At 35.1% G+C, this 21,176-nt stretch overlaps 1 protein-coding gene across 1 annotated transcript; it reads left to right on the top strand.

Moving 5' to 3' along the window:
- Window positions 1-18,736: 18,736 nt before the first annotated feature.
- On the top strand, window positions 18,737-20,952 carry LOC109787722 (aspartic proteinase CDR1). The gene has a single exon (XM_020346276.3). It carries the CDS (start codon window positions 18,840-18,842, stop codon window positions 20,148-20,150), a length of 1,311 nt encoding a protein of 436 aa, XP_020201865.1. The 5' UTR covers window positions 18,737-18,839; the 3' UTR covers window positions 20,151-20,952.
- Window positions 20,953-21,176: the final 224 nt, after the last annotated feature.

The raw sequence follows: 21,176 nt of genomic DNA, 5'->3' as shown, positions 1-21,176 counted from the left end.
TGGATCACTTTTGATTCAACAGCGCCCGACGTGAGCAAGAATCCTCTGCCGAAGCAGGAGTAGAGAGAAGAGCAAGCCACAATAGGGCCCCTCCATATTCTTCTTTTAGGGACTCATGATCAGTACCCGAGATCATGAGAACCTTTTCATGTAAATAAGGGTTTTTATACAGTTTTAATACATATCAATAAAGAGGCATTTTTCACATATCATTCTCTCTTTTGTTCTTTTCTCTCTTTCCTCATTAACATTAATAATTCTAAACCCAAACAGAACCAATGAAATAATTATGTCTGTAATTGTTCGCTCTGACCGGGATCCGAAAGTTGAGGATGAATGGGTTGAGTTGGAGAGTGATGAGGAGGCCATCTCTCCGGATCTGCAAAGACTGCTAGAACGAGAAGCTCGCCTACTCCAACCATATCAAGAGAAATTGGAGACTGTGAATTTGGGGGCCAGGCCGAGAAATAAAAAAGGTCAACATCGGGACCCATATCAGTGATGAAATAAGGACACATGTTTCCGCTATGATTATAATGAAATCATTCTTTTTGCTTCTTTTCTTGCTTATAATAAAATTCTAAACCACATTATTTTTAACCCTGTTTGAATAAACATGAATGAGGTTAAAATCATCTTAATAATAATAAACCCACATCATTTTTATGTGGAAGTGTGTGTGACAACTTGGAGCACCTTCCCTTGGCCTCGACAAGTGCCATCATGGATAAAAAGAAATCCTTTAAAATAAAAGAAGCTCGGCAGGAAACCCAAAAAAGGGGCTGCGCAAAAATAAGAGCAAAAGACCCGCTAGGAATCCCACAAAAAGGTGACCTAGGCAAAAGTTAGGGTTGCAAAAATGAAAAAAAACAAAATCCATGATGGTACCATGAACCGAATTCAAAAAGAAAGGTTCAAGAGAAGCTATCCAAGTTGTTAAAATCACAACGTCAATAAACAAGATTTTATTAACTTCATAAGTGTTTAATCAAACAAGCCTAAACACATAAGCCTACCTTGGCCAACCATTCTTACAAAAACCATTTTTTGAAAAATAAATCCCCTCTAAAACACAAACTTCAGAACAAAAATATCTTTCCTTTCTTTTCTCTCTTGTCCCAAACGATTTTAGAATAATCTAGCAGAAGCATGGAGAAATAAATTATCACTGAAAATGGATCTAATCTGAATAATAAAATGGTGGAAGAACTGTGCCAAGAATTCAAGATCCAACACCGCAACTCTTCCCCATATCGGCCGAAGATGAATGGGGCAGTCAAGGCAACCAATAAGAACATCAAGAAAATAGTGCAAAAGATGGTTGTCTCATTTAAAGACTAGCACGAGATGTTACCCTTCGCTCTCCATGGTTATAGGACTTCTGTACGCACATCTACAGGAGCTACTCCATCTCCCTCGTCTATGGGATGGAGGCAGTTCTACCCGTCGAAGTCGAAATACCTTCTCTAAGGGTAATCATGGAAGCAAAACTTTCCGAGGCAGAGTGGGTTCAAAGCCGATATGATCAATTGAACCTTATCGAAGAAAAACGGCTGGATGCCATATGCCATGGTCAAGCCTATCAGAGAAAGATCAAAAAGGCTTTTGACGAGAAAGTCCATCCTCAAGTCTACCACGAGGGAGAGCTGGTAATGAAGAAGCTGTTACCAGCTCAAAAGGACAAAATCGGAAAGTAGGTCCCAAATTACGAACGACCATACGTGGTAAAGCGAGCTTTCTCAGGAGGAGCATTGATCCTCACGAACATGGATGGAGAAGAACTTCGATACCCAGTCAACGCTGACGTGGTAAAGAAGTACTATGCTTGAAGACGTTGCTTGCATAGGCCCGCTAGGATGAAAACCCAAAAAGGGCGTCCTAGGCAAAAGTTAGGGCAAAATAAAAAGCCCGCCGGTACAAGGGTACTAGGCAAAACAAAGGCGAATTTATCCCCGCTAGGATACGTCCTAGGAAAAAATTAGGGGCAAAAGAATAAGATGCAAAAACAAAGCAAGCAACGATCACCTGAATCGAAAACCGAAAGGCGGTTCAAGTGATTATCTTCTAGAAGCAAGCGTCTTGCAGAGTCTACACTCCTGGCTCAGGCATCTCACCCGAAGCAATTAGGGGAACGTAAGAGCAACAATTACAGATATAATTGTTAAGCCTGATGTATATAGCCTACCCTGGCCACCCATTCTTCAGAAATTCCTTTTGTATATCTTTCTGTAAAAACATTTGTGAATATCAATAAAATATCTATTCATTTCTCTTCTCTCTTGACCATGTGATTATGCCTCTAAATTGGTGTTTCTTAAAAATTGTATGAAATTCCTGTAATAATCGGTCAATAAAGAAAGTTGGAGGGGTTCCTATAAAATCCGTAATCTCCTGCGAAAAAGGCTCACAAAAATCTTCCCTCACGTCGACGACAGAAATTCCTCCAAAAAAAGGAGGATAGGGAGAGCCATTCATTTTTCTAAAAAAAAAAAAAAACATTAACAAAATAATTAAACTTGCATTTTATGCACATTAGTTGCACATTCAAAGACCTTATCATGAGGCAATCGCATAAAATAGAAAAATAGAAAAATTGCTTGTGTATGACAGCAGTCAACAGAAAAAGCCAAAAAAACAACAAAAAAAGGCAAAATTCAGAAAATCAATCACATCATAACAGAATAATTGAGCCTGGAGAGGCTTGCCGAAATAATACTCTCTCAGAATAATTGAGCCTGGAGAGGCTTGCCGAAATAATACTCGTACAGAATAACTGAGCCTGGAGAGGCTTGCCGAAATAATACTCATACAAAATAACTGAGCCTGGAGAGGCTTGCCGAAATAATACTCATACAGAATAACTGAGCCTGGAGAGGCTTGCCGAAATAATACTCTCACAGAATAATTGAGCCTGGAGAGGCTTGCCGAAATAATACTCCCTCATCACACAAAATAATTGAGCCTGGAGAGGCTTGCCGAAATAATACTCTCTCAGAATAACCAAGCCTGGAGAGGCTTGCCGAAATAATACTCATACAAAATAACTGAGCCTGGAGAGGCTCGCCGAAATAATACTCTCCAAAATAATTGAGCCTGGAGAGGCTCGCCGAAATAATACTCCCCAGAGATATCTCAGTTTCCACTCACGGGCCAAATTCCCCAGTGAAAGCTATCAAAGCAAGATCAGTAAGATCCCCCAATGGAAGCAATGATCATCCAAACGAAATATCCGAGTCAAAGGACATTGACTTCCTCAGTGGAAGATAGCTTTCCAACTCGAGCGACGAGTGAAGCTAAGCCTGAAGAGGCTTTCTAAATAATACTCTGGGATACATAAAGTCCTCAAATCCCCATTCGCCTACTCAGAGGCATTCTTTCAAAGAAAATCCAAAAAAAAGATCAATACCCATTCCCCAAGCGGAATTTGGTATTCAACCACATACTGAACATCAAAGAAGATCTGCCTAACAGAAGAGGCTAATCAAAATCAATGACAAAATCCCCCAGTGGATAACAGCCTACACAGAGGCAACAAAATTGAAAAAATCAAAAGAGTCACCCGAATAAGGATAACCGGGATACTCCACCACCGTCGAAAGGACGTCAGCCAATCATAAGGCATCGCTCACCTCAGGAAGAGCATCTTTGTGTCTGCATCCCCACGGAATCAGAATTTCCCAGTGGGCACCAACTACGCAATGGAAAGTTGGGACACAAGAACCTATGAGTAACTGCACATCCCCTAGACGGATCCCTGCGTTATCCAGCCCACAGCGGCATCAAAATCAAAAACAACCGTCGAAGCAGCATTGTGGACTGTGGAGACAAACTTATCTCAAAACCCTGGAGAGGGCAAACTCAGCTGCCCATGTTGAGAGGCAAAACCCTGGAGAGGGCAAGACTCACGCTAGCCTGGAGAGGCGACGACTAATACTCACCCTGGAGAGGGCAAGACTCACGCTAGCCTGGAGAGGCGACGACTAATACTCACCCTGGAGAGGGCAAGACTCACGCTAGCCTGGAGAGGCGACGACTAATACTCACCCTGGAGAGGGCAAGACTCACGCTAGCCTGGAGAGGCGACGACTAATACTCACCCTGGAGAGGGAAAGACTCACGCTAGCCTGGAGAGGCGACGACTAATACTCACCCTGGAGAGGGCAAGACTCACGCTAGCCTGGAGAGGCGACGACTAATACTCACCCTGGAGAGGGCAAGACTCACGCTAGCCTGGAGAGGCGACGACTAATACTCAACCTGGAGAGGCTACTCAACAATTTTCCACCGGAAGACACTACAAGTCGGAAGGATGGCCTTATTCCCCGGACAGTTGGGTCAACTCCTTTACTTGTCAACCGGTACACCAAAAAACCGTTTGACTAAGTAAAGGGGGGGCAGCTGTAGACCCCTAAAATTGTCCGGGTCGGAAATAAGACTCGAAGACTCTCGAAGACCGAAGGAAAGTCAGCTAGAAGGACTCCTGGAAGACCCTAGGATGACTATCTGTAGGTTTAGAGGTCTTAGAGTAGCCAAAAATAAGAAAGTGGGAGGTTTGGAGCTCAATACGGCCTCCTTGGAGTTCAGTACGGCCGTACTGCACATTTTGTACTACAATACGGCCGTACTGAAACCAATACGGCTGTATTGAAGTTTCTGTATTTCAATACGGCCGTACTGAATTCAATACGGCCGTATTGAAGTACAAAAACTCAATACGGGCCGTATTGAACCCAGGGGCCGTACTGCGCCTCATCTCTATAAATAGGACGTCATTTGGACGTCATTCCACACTTTTTCCAGCTATTCTGGACCCCCTGGCTGAGTATTCTTGGGTTTTTGAGCAGTGCTCTGCCCTAGAAATCTCTCTGAAAGCCAATCCGACGAAGTTCTTGAATCATAAGCCATTTGCTTGAGATTCGAACGAGTCGAAGGGAAATCTATTTGATTTCCATAGTAAAAATTTTATTTTAGGGAAAGGAGAAAGCGAGCGTGTAGTGGGAAGGAGCGCCAAAAAGCCTCCTAGTTCTTTTAAATATATAAAAGCACGCTTCAAGAGGTTTTCTTCCAAAACTCGTCTTTTATTGCTTTCTTTATCGCTTTCTGATTGTTGCATTGCATGTTTAAAGCTTTCATCATGTAGATAATTCACTTAATAGCGTTCTAATAAATAGGGGTAATTTAATAATTTTAAGCTATTATTCATGAAATAATCTGTCATAGGGAACCCGAAAGGGGCGTTGTGGGGTGCTAACACCTTCCCCGCACGTAACCGACTCCCTTACCCAACTCTGGTTGTAATGGCCTAAGTTGATTTGCGAAATCAATTGCCTTAACTCTTTTTCCAATGTTTTGAGTAAAACATTGGTGGCGACTCCAAGAACCCTTTTTGCGAAAACTACTAATCCATGGAGGGTCCCGCTTGGGATTAACATGGATTGGTGAATCATTTAATAAAATTGTTAGTTCGATAAGGTCTCAGTTTGAGAATAAGTCGTTCTAACAATCCACCACTTTTCAAAACTATTAAAAAGAGTCCGACCATCGTCGCGAATGCCAAGGTCCGTTTCGGCGGGTGGCGACAATGATTATGTTATGTATTTTTGTATGTGTATGGCTACTTTGGTCATTTCCTACACCGGTAGTCGGAGTAGAATATGTTTTTATTCCCCTATTTCTTTGTGTGTTTTTTTGGATTGTTTATACAAGTGACTTTGAAATTGGAGGAGTTTAAATTATTAATGGGATTGCTCTCACAAGATGTGACATCGAGACTTTTAGCATAAGATTTTTTTTTTTGTTTAATGGAAATAAAAATTTTAGCTTATTTTGATTTCAAAAGGTTTTTACAAAAATATTATGAATTTCTTATAATTAATTGTTTATTTTGGATTTAGTTCTTGGATATTGGATTTTGAATGTGATACCTTTTATCCATAGTTTTAGTTAATGAATGAAGTAATGTTTGAAACCATTATTTTATATTATTGTATGTGGGATAAAGGGTGTCATGATTATCTTTAATATTAGGTTTTTTCTATATATTACACTAATAAAAGCATAAAAATACATTTTTGGTTTCTCTAAAATTCTTCAAAGTTTGGTTTTAGTTTCTAGAGTTTTTTTTTATATATATTTTGGTCCTTTTAATTTGGAGATATTTTGATCTTCAAATTAATTTATATAATGCTTTATAACAAATAATAGAATAGAAGTAAATTGAATGAAAATATAACACACATTCTTGAGATTTGTTAACATTGTTTCTTCTTTAAAGTAACAAATTAAAACTTTTCGTTTTTAATTATAAGTTTAATGTATCATTTGGACTCTAAACGTTTTAGTTATTTTTAGTCAAGTTATTAAATTAAAAAAAAATTGTAACTGAGTCTTTTAGCTTTTTACATTTTTTAATAAAAAAATCTCTAACCTCATGAACTACATTATAAAAAAAATAAAAATACAATGATAAAAGGCTCAATTACGATTTTTTTTTAGTTTATGGACCTCATTAAAATTGTCTAAAAAAAGTTAAGGACAAAAGATATATTTCCTCCGGTTCTTTATATAATAAATAAATAACTAATTTATCATAATCAATAAAAGTAGTTGAGATGGTTAAATTTTATTAATAATGTCATAAATTATTGAACGGAGTAAGTCTATCAAGATTTACACCTAAAATAAATGGATATGTGACACCCTCTTCCCACACATTATAACACATAAATAATAAGATTTGAATGACTTAATCCTTCATAATTAAATACCAAACATGTTTAGATAGAGAGCACCACATTCGTCACTTGAAAAAAATAACATAATTAGTGGAAATTACAAAGAAATAAAACTAAGATTTTCAAAATAAATCAATAGAAACAATATCCTAATCTAATCATATCTATGTCCCAATGTCTCATATCCTATCAGAGTAATGCCAAAACTAAAGTCTAAGCTTTATCACCAACATCCTCAACCTCATGTGGATGATCACCTACATAACAATCAAAGGAAAATAACACAAAGGAAAAGAGAGTGAGAAACATCTCACTTTGACTCACGGTGTAGGAATACACACCAAATAGTCAAACACAAACAAGACATATATATATTCATAGGAAAGACAAATTCATAACAATATCACACTTCACTCATCCATGATATAAAAATTAATTAACATATAACATTAAAATTCACATGTAGTGGACACAGACTACATATTATATGCATGTGGCACCAGTAAAACATCACATGGTGTGCATTGCCATTAGCAACACACATAGAGTAATCTAGGAGTACATGCGAGGTCACATCCTTTGCGCACTCTCACTAGAAAGATATACTACCAGGGTCTGGTCAGGATAGTTAAGTCGTACAAGATATATCACATGCTCACGAGGATAAGATTAGGACTTCCAAACCGAGTTATCCACAAGGTTGGTTCCCAAGTTTTTACACAAGGGACCTTCTCTAGTAGTGTATTCCATATCGTACCCTTTAAAAATATTTTATGCATATGATGCATGTCAAATAGACTTTATGCATTACATTCACATGGTCTTATACCATAACACATCACACATATTATCATATGACCCTCACAATATCCATACACATACATCAAATGCATAATTGTTAAAGCACATCAACCAATCCATACATAGCTCAGAATATGTCATATCAATGGCACACTCACATACTACATTTTCATAACTTAATCTTCTACGAAATCCATGGTCTAAACACCTTAGCTAGATATATATATATATATATATATATATATATATATATGCTATTAAGTTGATCTTAATTTTATTATAAATCTAAGACAATTATCTCCAACTTCTATGTTGACCTCAAGAGCTAGATATGACATCTACTATTTTCAACAAATACAAAATCGCAACATTTTAGCCTAAATCTGATAGTCTGACCTTTGTTCACTAATTTGATCATAACCTATGTTCTAGATCTCCTTTTTAGGTGACTCTAACGACATTTGAAAGCTAACATCCAAAGCTACAACTTTCATGAAGATTACAAAACCTAATTCTATCTAGGGATGGAAAAATGGGTCGTGGCCCGCGGGCCGCCCCGCTGGCCCGCCAATTTTTGGCGGGCCAGGCCCATCATTTCAGCCCGCCAAGCCCGCCAAGCCCGCCAACCTGGCGGGCCAAATAGCGGGCTGGCCCATCACAACCCGCCAGCCCGCATAGGTGATTTACAGATTTAGTGATTGGGCTTTAGTATAAATAAAATAATAGGCTTTATATAAAAATAAAAAAAAATCAGGCCCAACAGCAACAGGTAATGGGTCCCTACATATACTAAAGCCCAACAACAACAGAAACAGGTAGTATAAAAATAATTGGCCAAATTGGGCTTTCACATATATCTGGCAAAGACACATAATTATACGCAGAAGGACCCTACATGTTTTATGGTTTTCTCGATGAGAATGGGTCCACTATCGATCTTTGGCTAGAGTGAAAGAAACGTTTGCACACCCTGGTGGAACTTTGGGTACACTAACTGCCATTTTAATGATAGCTAGAATCAAAGAAAACATGGACTATTTTTTTCCATTTTTTTGCAAATTAATTTTTGGGTATGCGGGCTAGCCCGCCGGCCCGCCAACCCATCCTTAGGCGGGACGGGCCAGCATTTTCAGCCCATTTTTCATCGACGGGCCAGCCCGGCTCGGCCCGTTTTTGGCGGGCCATTGGCGGGGCGAGTCAAAACGGGGCGGGCTGGCCCGTTTTGCCACCCATAATTCTATCATTTATGTACACTCAAAAAGCTCACAATGTACACACATTATATTTTGCGCACAAAATGTGAGGTTCGTCTTTTAACTCAAATAACTCGATCATTCTTTAATATTTTTATGCGATTCTTGAGTCTAAAATGTAGCTCTAAATGTCTACTTTCTAACCCAATAATAAGAATTCAATTTTAAGAATACCTAGGTATGTTCATTCCAAAATTTTCAAAATCTAAAACTGTAACACCCCGAATTTTTCTACTAATACAATGAATAATTATTATTTATTTTTGTATTTATGAAGATTATTTTTTTATAATTATTTTGATTAATTAAATGGGTTTGATTGAAGTTTTAAAGGTTATTAATAATAATCATTTATGAAAATTATTTTGTATAATATTATTAATTATGATATTTTGTTATAATTATTATTTGAAGAAAATCATGTTTTAAATTGTTTTGATATTTTATTTTAATTTGATATATATATATATATATATATATATGTTAATTAATTATTTATTAATTAACAGTCCTGGATTTTTGTAGCTCTGGAACGGGCCGTTCCACTTTGGGAACGGGCCGTTCCAAATCAAACAAGCATGGGTAAAATTTTAACCCAAAACGGGCCGTTCCACTTTGGGAACGGGCCGTTCCGGATATGATTTTAAAAGAACTAAGTTTGACTCAGAACGGGCCGTTCCACATTGAAACGGGCCGCTCCGGAAACCCCAGAACGGGCCGTTCTGGGAGAGGCTTTTGTACCTATTCTGTGTGCCCAGAACGGGCCGTTCTGGTCGCAGTCTGATGCCTATAAATAGAGCGTTTTGCACTCTTTAAAATTCATTTTCTAATTTTTTTCCTCCTTCCTCTCTGAAGACGAAGGTCAACCGAGAGGGGGCGACCAGCAAGATTCGGCTCCTGCTTATCGAGGTAAGGGGGGAGTGAGAAACCTCGCTTTGGGTGTGGGATTGTATGCTGGGTAGTGGGATTGACCCTCAATCCTGTATTAGTTGTATGCTTCTTTATGAGGAGTTTCTCCCAATTATATTTGTTTCTTCTATTTGCTCTTTTTATATGTAAATAAATATATGATTTGAGATCTCTGTGGGTTCCTATGGGAAACCCTAAGGGAATGAATTAGTGATTGTAAGAGGATATTGTTTAAAGAGTAATTATATAAGTAAATTATATTATTTTAAATGTTTATTGTATGAATTAGAGTAGGAGATTGTTTAAAGAGTAATTATATAAGTAAATTATATTATTTTAAATGTTTATTATATGAATTAGAGTGCTCTGTGGGTTCTATGAGAAACAGGAAAATTTTAAATGTATTCTGTTTTACCTTTTGAATTTTTTGTTGTATTCTTTAATGTTTATAGAGTGTAAATAAGTGTCTAATTTTGAAAATAAATAAGTTTTGATATGAATTAGTTTGCTCTGTGGGTTCCTGTGGGAATCCTATGAGAAATAGGCATATTTATAATATTTTCTGTTTTACCTTCTGATTGTTCTGTTGTATTCTTTGTTGTACGAGATGTATGAATATATGTTTACCTTTGCAAATATATGAGTTCTGATATGACTAAAAGTGCTCAGTGAAAATTGTGAATATGATGTAATAATGCCAATGTGATGATGAAATGTAATGAGGAGATGTGATGATGAGATGTGTTGAGACATGATAATGTGATATGAGAATGAGACATGATAATGTGATATGAGAATGAGACATGATAATGTGATATGAGAATGAGACATGATAATGTGATATGAGAATGCATAGAGTCTTGATTGACATGCATCATTTGCATAAGTGTTTTAAGAGTACGATATGGAATACACCGCTAGAGAAGGCCCCCTAGTGTAAAAGCTTTGGGGATTAGTCCTTGGGGATAGCTCGGTTTGGAAGTCCCAGTCTCGCCCATTGTGTGCATGGGATGTATCTTGCGCGGCTTAGCTATCCCGACGAGACTCTGGTAGTATATCCTTCTAGTGAGAGTGCGCAGAGGGTGTGACCCGGCATGTACTCCTAGACTACTCTTCGTGTATTGCTAGCAGCAATATGCCATGTGATGTTTTACTGGCACCACATGCATGATAATATGTAGTCCGTGTCCATACTTATGCATTTTTAATGTTATGTGATAAAGTGATGGTCTATGTCTTGGATGAGTGTGATGTTATTATTAATTTATCTATGTTATACTTGTTTTGTTTGTGTTTGGCTATTCGGCGTACATTTCTACACTGTGAGCCAGAGTGAGATGTTTCTCACTCCCTTTTCTCGTGTTGTTTTGCTGTGACTATTATACAGGTGATCATCAGTGTGAGACTGAGGATGTTGGTGATGAAGCTTAGGCTTCTATGTTGGGTTTTGCTCTGATAGGACATGTGACATCGGGACATAGATAAAATTAGTTTAAGATGTTCTTATTAAATTATTTTGGAAAATTCAGTTTTATTTCTTTGTAATTTTACCGGCATGTTATTTGGATTAAGTTTATGAATGTGAACTTTTTACCCTTACGTAGTTGGAAATTTGATTTTTATTGATGTAAAATTATATATATTTTTTTATAATTACTATATATATATGTTGGGGTAGAGGGTGTCACATTAAGTGGTATCAGAGCAGGTCGATCCAATCGACCATCTGTGTTATGTGCTTATCACGACTCTGTTGTGTACTCTAACTGTGTCTTGTTTGTTGTGTACTATGATGATGTTTTGCTTTGATAATGATGATGTTCTTCTTGTGTTGATATTGTTGAGTTTGATATTGTTAAGTTATTTTGTAATTAGAGGAATGATAGTCATGATAGTGTTAGCTAATACCATTATGACCGCTTTTCTTCATTCTTATTATTTTTTTATTTGTTTGATACTTCTTGCTTACGTAAGAAGTAGTAGTTGAGTGATATCGCTTGTGTTGCAAGCATATGTGCGAGTAGTGATAGACGAGATATTGTGCTAATATTTTAGGAACTATTGAGGCCTTAGCTTTAGTTAAGACATTAATTTTTTTTTAGTGTATTAAGAGTTTACGATTGGTGGAATTTTTGAAAGCTATAATTGTAGCGATTGAATCCAAGGATGATGTATGTTGAGAATTGGAGTTTTGGTATTCTTAAGGAGAGATTGAAGTGTTGATGATTTTTAGAGTTTGATAGTTGTATGTTGACCTTTTATGGTTTAGGTAGTATGTGAATTTTATTTTCTAAGTCTTTTGTACTGAATATGTGAGTTGTTTGGTTTAGATTTGTAGTGGGAAACTTTGATATGAAGTTGAGGTGTGAATTTGGAAGGGTTGAGGTATTTTTGTGGCCTTAGATATATTGATACACTAATGCTGTTTGGTGTAGAGGATATTTTCGCTGCAGTTTTGTTGTGCCAGTATGAGTACCGTATTGACAGATTTAGATTTTATGGTCTTCACAAAAGTTGTATCCTTGGACATTATCTTTCCAATGGAACTGGAATCAGGTAAAACGGAGGTCTAGAACTCCAGTTATAGCTACTTTGGTGATCAAAGGTCTAGCTGTAAGCGCTGAATATATCTGCTGCGGTTTTTGAAATTTTTAGCTAAGAAGATGATCTTTTTAGAATCTTATGTCTTCATAGGAGTTGTATCTTATTCTCTTAGCTTTCGTTTGAGATAGGTTTGAGATCATTTGGATGAGTAGAACTCTCTGTGTGTTGTTTTCTTTGATAGTTGTTGAAAGGAGAAGTAGGCTGTAATAATGTTTTTGGGTTAGTAGGCAATGCAAGGATAAGAATTGATTTTGTTAAGATGTTTTGAGGTGTTTTCATGTGGATTGAGAGGTTGTTTAAGATTGTATGATGCTATGTGGTAAGGGTTGTTCATGTACATGCTTATGGATGGTATATTTGAAGGTTTAAAGTAGGTATTCTAATATGATTTAATATGCATGTATGTTGATATGTGGATAGATGATCTTAGGGATCAATTGGTGAATGTCGTGGTTAGTGAGATTGATCTTAGGGTGTGATATGATCATATTGTAGTTGAGGGTGGAGATATATTCAAGATGGTTGTATGTTAAGTTATCTAAGTATTACTATTTTATTTTATCTTATTTTATTTTATTTATTGATTGATTGATTGATTGATTTTATTTATTTTATTTTATTTTTATTGTATGAGATAAGTTTTCTAGTTCTTGTAAATTCCAGTTGAGGTAAACATGGATCTGTCTCAGGTAGAAGTTATGTTTAAGTGGAGAGATATCTAAGCCAGTTAGTGAGATAAGAGTTTTATGAGGTTAGCTTATTATTATTGGAGATTTATTGAAGAAATTTCTAAGATAGCATTGCCCTTAACTACATTCACTAGGAGAGGAATATTGTCTTTATGTGGGATAGTAAGTATCAGAGTAATTCCAACTCTTAAGGCAAGATTGACTAGTGTTAATATTATTGGATTTTAGTAAGCCTTTTGTGGTATATAGTAGTACTTATAAGATGAATTTGGATGCATTGTTGATGCAAGAAGGAAAGGTAGTAGCTTGTGTTTCTAGGCAATTGAAAATTCATGAGAGAAACTACCTTATCTATGAGTTAGTGGTTATGATATTACATTAAGATTTGGAGACACTTCCTATATGATTCTAAGCTTGAGGTATTTAGTGATTGTTAGAGTCTTAAATATCTTTTGACCAAAGGAGATAGTTGGAATTTCTTAAGGACTAGGATTTTAATCTTAGTTGCTATCTAAGTAAAGGCAATGCGGTGACAGATTCCTTGAGTAGGATGATCTTCCGTCTATCATTTTGATGATTTAAAGGTTAAATTTGATTGAAGAGTTTAGAAATTTAGGCTTGATTTGTGAGCTTACCCTGAGAAGCATTGAATTGAGTATGCCGAAGGTGGCTAGTGAATTAATGGATGAGATTAGAGGAGCCTAAGATTTAGATCCTTCCTTAGTGAACCAAGTGGAGAGGATTGGTAAGGGTATAGATACCCCTTTTCGAGTGGAAGTTGATTGTGTTTTGTGGTTTCAGGATAGAATCTATGTGTCTAATAATCCCGAATTAAGGAAGATGATCTTAGAAGAAGGCAATAAGAGTACTCTTAGTATTCACTTAGGAGTTATTAGGATGAATTAAGACCTTAGGAGGATGTATGAGAGTGGCGTAGCGGAAGCGTGGTGGTCTAAGGTGAAGAGAGGAGTAGAGTAAGTTGTGGACTCATGTGTTCCAGCAGTCTAAGTTGAAACATTAGAAAGTCAAATGCAAGAGACATATCCATTTTTATTTGCTTCAGGTAATTTCAGGGACGAAATTTTTAAAAGGAGGAGAGAATTGTAACACCCCGAATTTTTCTACTAATACAATGAATAATTATTATTTATTTTTGTATTTATGAAGATTATTTTTTTATAATTATTTTGATTAATTAAATGGGTTTGATTGAAGTTTTAAAGGTTATGAATAATAATCATTTATGAAAATTATTTTGTATAATATTATTAATTATGATATTTTGTTATAATTATTATTTGAAGAAAATCATGTTTTAAATTGTTTTGATATTTTATTTTAATTTGATATATATATATATATATATATATATATATATATATATGTTAATTAATTATTTATTAATTAACAGTCCTGGATTTTTGTAGCTCTGGAACGGGCCGTTCCACTTTGGGAACGGGTCGTTCCAAATCAAACATGCATGGGTAAAATTTTAACCCAGAACGGGCCGTTCCACTTTGGGAACGGGCCGTTCCGGATGTGATTTTAAAAGAACTAAGTTTGACTCAGAACGGGTCGTTCCACATTGAAACGGGCCGTTCCGGAAACCCCAGAACGGGCCGTTCTAGGAGAGGCTTTTGTACCTATTCTGTGTGCCCAGAACGGGCCATTCCGGATTCGGAACGGGCCGTTCTGGTCGCGGCCTGATGCCTATAAATAGAGCGTTTTGCACTCTTTAAAATTCATTTTCTTCATTTTCTAATTTTTTTCCTCCTTCCTCTCTGAAGACGAAGGTCAACTTAGAGGGGGCGACCAGCAAGATTCGGCTCCTGCCTATCGAGGTAAGGGAGAGAGTGAGAAACCTCGCTCTAGGTGTGGGATTGTATGCTGGGTAGTGGGATTGGCCCTCAATCCTGTATTAGTTGTATGCTTCTTTATGAGGAGTTTCTCCCAATTATATTTGTTTCTTCTATTTGCTCTTTTTATATGTAAATAAATATATGATTTGAGATCTCTTTGGGTTCCTATGGGAAACCCTAAGGGAATGAATTAGTGATTGTAAGAGGAAATTGTTTAAAGAGTAATTATATAAGTAAATTATATTATTTTAAATGTTTATTGTATGAATTAGAGTAGGAGATTGTTTAAAGAGTAATTATATAAGTAAATTATATTATTTTAAATGTTTATTATATGAATTAGAGTGCTCTGTGGGTTCTATGAGAAACAGGAAAATTTTAAATGTATTATGTTTTACCTTTTGAATTTTTTGTTGTATTCTTTAATGTTTATAGAGTACTGTAAATAAGTGTCTAATTTTGAAAATAAATAAGTTTTGATATGAATTAGTTTGCTCTGTGGGTTCCTGTGGGAATCCTATGAGAAATAGGCATATTTATAATATTTTATGTTTTACCTTCTGATTGTTCTGTTGTATTCTTTGTTGTACGAGATGTATGAATATATGTTTACCTTTGCAAATATATGAGTTCTGATATGACTAAAAGTGCTCAGTGAAAATTGTGAATATGATGTAATAATGCCAATGTGATGATGAAATGTAATGAGGAGATGTGATGATGAGATGTGTTGAGACATGATAATGTGATATGAGAATGAGACATGATAATGTGATATGAGAATGAGACATGATAATGTGATATGAGAATGCATAGAGTCTTGATTGACATGCATCATTTGCATAAGTGTTTTAAGAGTACGATATGGAATACACCGCCAGAGAAGGCCCCCTAGTGTAAAAGCTTTGGGGATTAGTCCTTGGGGATAGCTCGGTTTGGAAGTCCCAGTCTCGCCCATTGTGTGCATGGGATGTATCTTGCGCGACTTAGTTATCCCGACGAGACTCTGGTAGTATATCCTTCTAGTGAGAGTGCGCAGAGGGTGTGACCCGGCATGTACTCCTAGACTACTCTTCGTGTATTGCTAGCGGCAATATGCCATGTGATGTTTTATTGGCGCCACATGCATGATTATATGTAGTCCGTGTCCATACTTATGCATTTTTAATGTTATGTGATAAAGTGATGGTTTATGTCTTGGATAAGTGTGATGTTATTATTAATTTATCTATGTTATACCTGTTTTGTTTGTATTTGGCTATTCGGCGTACATTTCTACACTGTGAGCCAGAGTGAGATGTTTCTCACTCCCTTTTCTCGTGTTGTTTTGCTGTGACTATTATACAGGTGATCATCAGTGTGAGACTGAGGATGTTGGTGATGAAGCTTAGGCTTCTATGTTGGGTTTTGCTCTGATAGGACATGTGACATCGGGACATAGATAGGATTAGTTTAAGATGTTCTTATTAAATTATTTTGGAAAATTCAGTTTTATTTCTTTGTAATTTTACCGGCATGTTATTTGGATTAAGTTTATGAATGTGAACTTTTTACCCTTACGTAGTTGGAAATTTGATTTTTATTGATGTAAAATTATATATATTTTTTTATAATTACTGTATATATATGTTGGGGTAGAGGGTGTCACAAAAACAACTTACATTCAAACTCTCCTCTCAATCCAATTGATAAAAATCACGATTTAAGCTTAATATTATTTTATCATACCATCAATTATTCAAATAAAACATCAAATTCACATTTTAATTATATACCTTTATTAACTATTCATACAATAATCATTTACAAAAACTAACATATTTAATTAGCACAAACTATAGTAATTAATAATAAATTAAATATTAATAAGCTCCTATTAATAAAAATAAAATACCAAAATTATTAATAAAATACCTATATTATATTTTATGAGAAATGGGGTGTTACAAGATCCCTCCTCTCTCTCTTTATATATATATATATAAAGCCAACGAAGAAGTTTTGTTGAGTCAAGTTTATAAAGATGGGACCAATTGGACTTGAATATATTGAAAAGTAAAAGAGATGAATATAATATTAAAGATATATAAAAATTCATCTTACAAAAATTTTAATGAAGTATAAATTATCTATCAACGAATAAAACAATAATTTATTTTGAGTAATTTTGATTTTTAAGGACATCAAGGGATAATAAATTAGATCTATATATATATGACACTAGCATGATTATTGTGTATTTGTAAAGGTATTCTGGTTTTTATGTTTATTTGAAAGACACTTTTTTATAAAGTTAATATTTATACTAAAATAAAAATAATTAATTGTCTGTGTTCTTTAAAAGAAAAATTAGGAGTATCAAGTGAGGTATAATTATAAATATTTCTTCTTTTATTTAAAATGTTCATAAAGAAGTTTGTGAAAAATTTATGTCTTAAAATTAAAAGGTGTTAACACTTATTTTAAATTTATTTTTTGACCTAATTATATATTATACTTTGTTTTTTACAATAACAACAATAATGTAAGAACTTAGAATCTTGCATTTACTGTCTATATATGTGTACAAAACGGAACCAATTCGAACAAAAACCTGAAAATTGATTTAAAAAATCAAAAATGAATGAAAAGCCAACAACTAGCATTTTGGTTTGGTTTTTTTAACCATGCAGTTCAAATTGGTTTGCGACTTGAGAACATAATAATGACCTAAATGAAACCATGCTTACTGTAAACATTTCTTCTCAAATATACAATGTATAGTGACACGTAACATAATTTAATAAAATAATTAAAAATGTATGAAAGAAATATTTTGACTAAAAGAATAAGATTAGTATTGGTCCTAAATTATTGAGTGACCAAATTCTTTTTGTTTAAACATTTTTATTTTTATTTTTATTTTCAGCTTTTGTGTTTTAAAAAATCACATAATATTACATATTTTATCTAATTTTTAAATAATATAATTTTTTAAAACTGCAAAAGTCGAATCAAATTAAACTACAAAGGTTTAATTTGATTATGTTCTTATATCAAAATATATTTAAATCAAATCAAATCGCAGTAGGTGACTTTTAAGAAAAATACAAATTCAACCACACCACAGACACCTCTAATACTATCCAAACTTCTCACATTAAGTCAACCTATGAATCAAATATATTTAATAAATGCTATAATAAATGTATTATACTTTAACTTGGCTATCAAAAACATTAAATATGGTTCTTTTGAAAAAGTAACATTGAATGTTTTATTTATTAAATATAATTGTTTAGTCAAATTAGACTTCATAATTCAATAAATGTTATTTTAAGCAATTCAACAACCACTTCTTTCTAGAGCTATCAAAACGGGTAACCCGGCCCACCACGGGTTGAGTCTTTGGTGGGCCAACCCAACCCGGCTCGTTTATTGGTGAGCTGGAAAAAATTGAGCCCGGCCCGGCCCACCACGGGTTGGTGGGCTAAACGGGTTGGCTCACCTAATTTGAAAAAATCACCTAATTTAAAAAAATGTAATCAAATTTAATGCCCAATCCTGCAAAAATAGTATGCACATAAGCTTTTCTAGAGAAAAGTAAATAAATTCCTACACTAATTACATAATTTGAAGAAAAAATACATAAAATTGAGAACCTATGATGGTCTATGAAGTTTTATTTGGCCCAACCAAATAGCAGAAGTTTTTTTTTTTTTTTTATGGGCTGGTGGGTCAGCCCGGCTCACCACGGGTTGAACCCGGGTGAGCCGGGTTGTTAGTGGGCCGGGTTTAAAATTGGCCCACACTGAAATTTGCAAATTTTTTTTAGCCCAACCCGGCTCGAACCCGTGGTGGGCCGGGTTGGCTCATCGGGCTGAGCCCATTTTGACAGCTCTACTTCTTTCCATCACTAGAATATTCCTATAAAAAACACTAAGATTACGCTAATAGTTACATTTTTGAATAATCTGAAAGATTGTTTATTCAATTTTATTCATCTTAGTCATGAGAACAATGTCGCGTTCTCCATCTCTCACAATTGTTTTGTTGTGCCTTTACAACCTCTCTTTCTTAGAGGCTCTCAACAGTGGCTTTAGTGTGGAGATGATCCATCGTGACTCATCAAAATCACCATTCTATCGTCACACAGAAACTCAATTCCAACGAGTGGCCAATGTTGTAAGTCGTTCCATTAACCGTGCAAATCACTTACACAAACGTTCTAGATCTCCAAATACAATTGAGGCCACAGTAACACCAGATCAAGAAGGTGACTACCTTATGAGCTATTCAGTTGGAACCCCACCATTCCAACTCTTCGGTATTATTGATACAGGTAGTGACTTAGTTTGGTTGCAATGTCAACCTTGTAAAAGTTGTTACAACCAAACCACTCCTATATTCAATCCTTCAAAATCCAAAACCTACAAAACCCTTCCTTGCAATTCTACTACATGTAAATCGGCGGGAGCCTCTTGCTCCAATGATTCTAGAAAAACTTGTGAATATAGTATTATCTATGGGGATAAGTCACTCTCACAAGGAGATCTTAGTGTGGAGACCCTTTCTTTAGGCTCCACTAATGGTCATCTTATCCAATTTCCTAGAACTGTGATAGGATGTGGATATGACAATACTGTTTCTTTTGAAGGGAAAACATCTGGCATAGTTGGCCTTGGATTAGGACCTGTGTCCCTTGTATCTCAATTGAAATCTTCCATACGTGGAAAGTTTTCCTATTGTTTGACACCAATGTATTCACAATCTAACTCATCTAGCAAACTGCATTTTGGAGATGCTGCTGTGGTTTCTGGGAAAGGGACTATTTCAACCCCCATGGTCTTTCAAGAAGTATTTTACTTCTTAACCTTGGAAGCATTTAGTGTAGGAAACAAAAGAATAGTGTTAAGAGGCTCCTCATCTAGACCTAGTAGAAAAGGAAATATCATAATTGACTCAGGTACAACACTCACTCTTTTGCCAAAGGATGTTTATTCAAAGTTGGAATCAGCTGTCGCAGATGCAGTTAAATTAGAGCGTGCTAAGGATCCAAGTCATGAGTTGAGCCTTTGCTATAAAGTTACATCCGATGAACTAGATGTACCAGTGATCACAGCACATTTTAATGGCGCTGATGTCAAGTTGAATGCTATCAACACCTTTCTTCAAGTGGCAGATGGAGTAGTATGCTTTGCTTTCATGTCAAGTCCCATTGGTCCCATTTTTGGAAACTTGGCTCAGCAAAACTTCTTGGTTGGTTATGACCTCGAAAAGAAAATGGTCTCCTTTAAGCCCATGGATTGCACTAAGCAGTGATTGATTGTAATTTATCTTACTTGGCCTAAGTTAGTGGATTAACAAAAAACTTCTCCTTTTGTTGTGCTGTGTTCCATTATCATCATTGTTGAGAATGCATATGATGAGAGAAAAGTTATCATTGTTGAATATATTATTTTAATTACATGTTTAGTTCTAAAAATACATTATGCGTGCTTATTTTGACTATATGCAAATGGCTATATATATGACATGCATAATATTTATGCTCAAACTCCTTACAAATTTTCACTCAACATTGATTCATATATCAACCAATAAACAAATTTAATTAATATTTCCTTGAAAACATTTTAAAAATATATTTAACAAGAATTGATCACATGTAATTTTAATAACATTTACATGAAACTAATCTAAGTTATAATTGTTGTATGCAAAATTAATATACATTCTATTAGTGCAAAATAGATTTTTAAAATTGGTTATTTTTTATTTTAAAATTTATTATTTTTCTGATTTTAAAATAGCCAATTTAATAGGTGTTAATTTTTAAAATCTACCGAAAATGGATTTTAAAAGTTTACTTTTGAAATTGGTTATTCATAAATGTGTATGTGTTTGACATATGAAATAGGTTAGGTACTTAACCGATATCTTGTACTTTCGAAAACATCCAAAAATCAATTTTTGCAAGACTATGTCTAATTCAGTCAGAGACTCTCATTCAACCAATCAGACAACCTATTAAGTATTTTTGCAAGCCAATTTTGTCTTCAGCTTTTGCACACAATATAAACAACTGCAGTGGCAAACTAGATGAAATTAATAGGTAATATAAAATGAGTTAATCACCTATACATTGTTAGTGTAAAAATTTTTTACACTAGTAACCAATTATATCTTTTAATTGTGTCATGTCACTATAAACATATTTATTTTTAACAGTGACATGACATAATTAAAAGATATAATTGGTTGCTAGTGTAAAATTTTTTTACACTAACAGTGTATAAATGATTAACTCATATAAAATATATTATATTTAATGATTACTACATCACC

This window comes from Cajanus cajan, chromosome 8 (assembly GCF_000230855.2).
Source record: "Cajanus cajan strain Asha chromosome 8, NIPB_CcT2T_4, whole genome shotgun sequence".
NCBI lineage: Eukaryota > Viridiplantae > Streptophyta > Magnoliopsida > Fabales > Fabaceae > Cajanus > Cajanus cajan.
The sequence above is the reverse complement of the archived record's forward strand: the minus strand, read 5'-3'. Positions and strand labels throughout refer to the sequence as shown.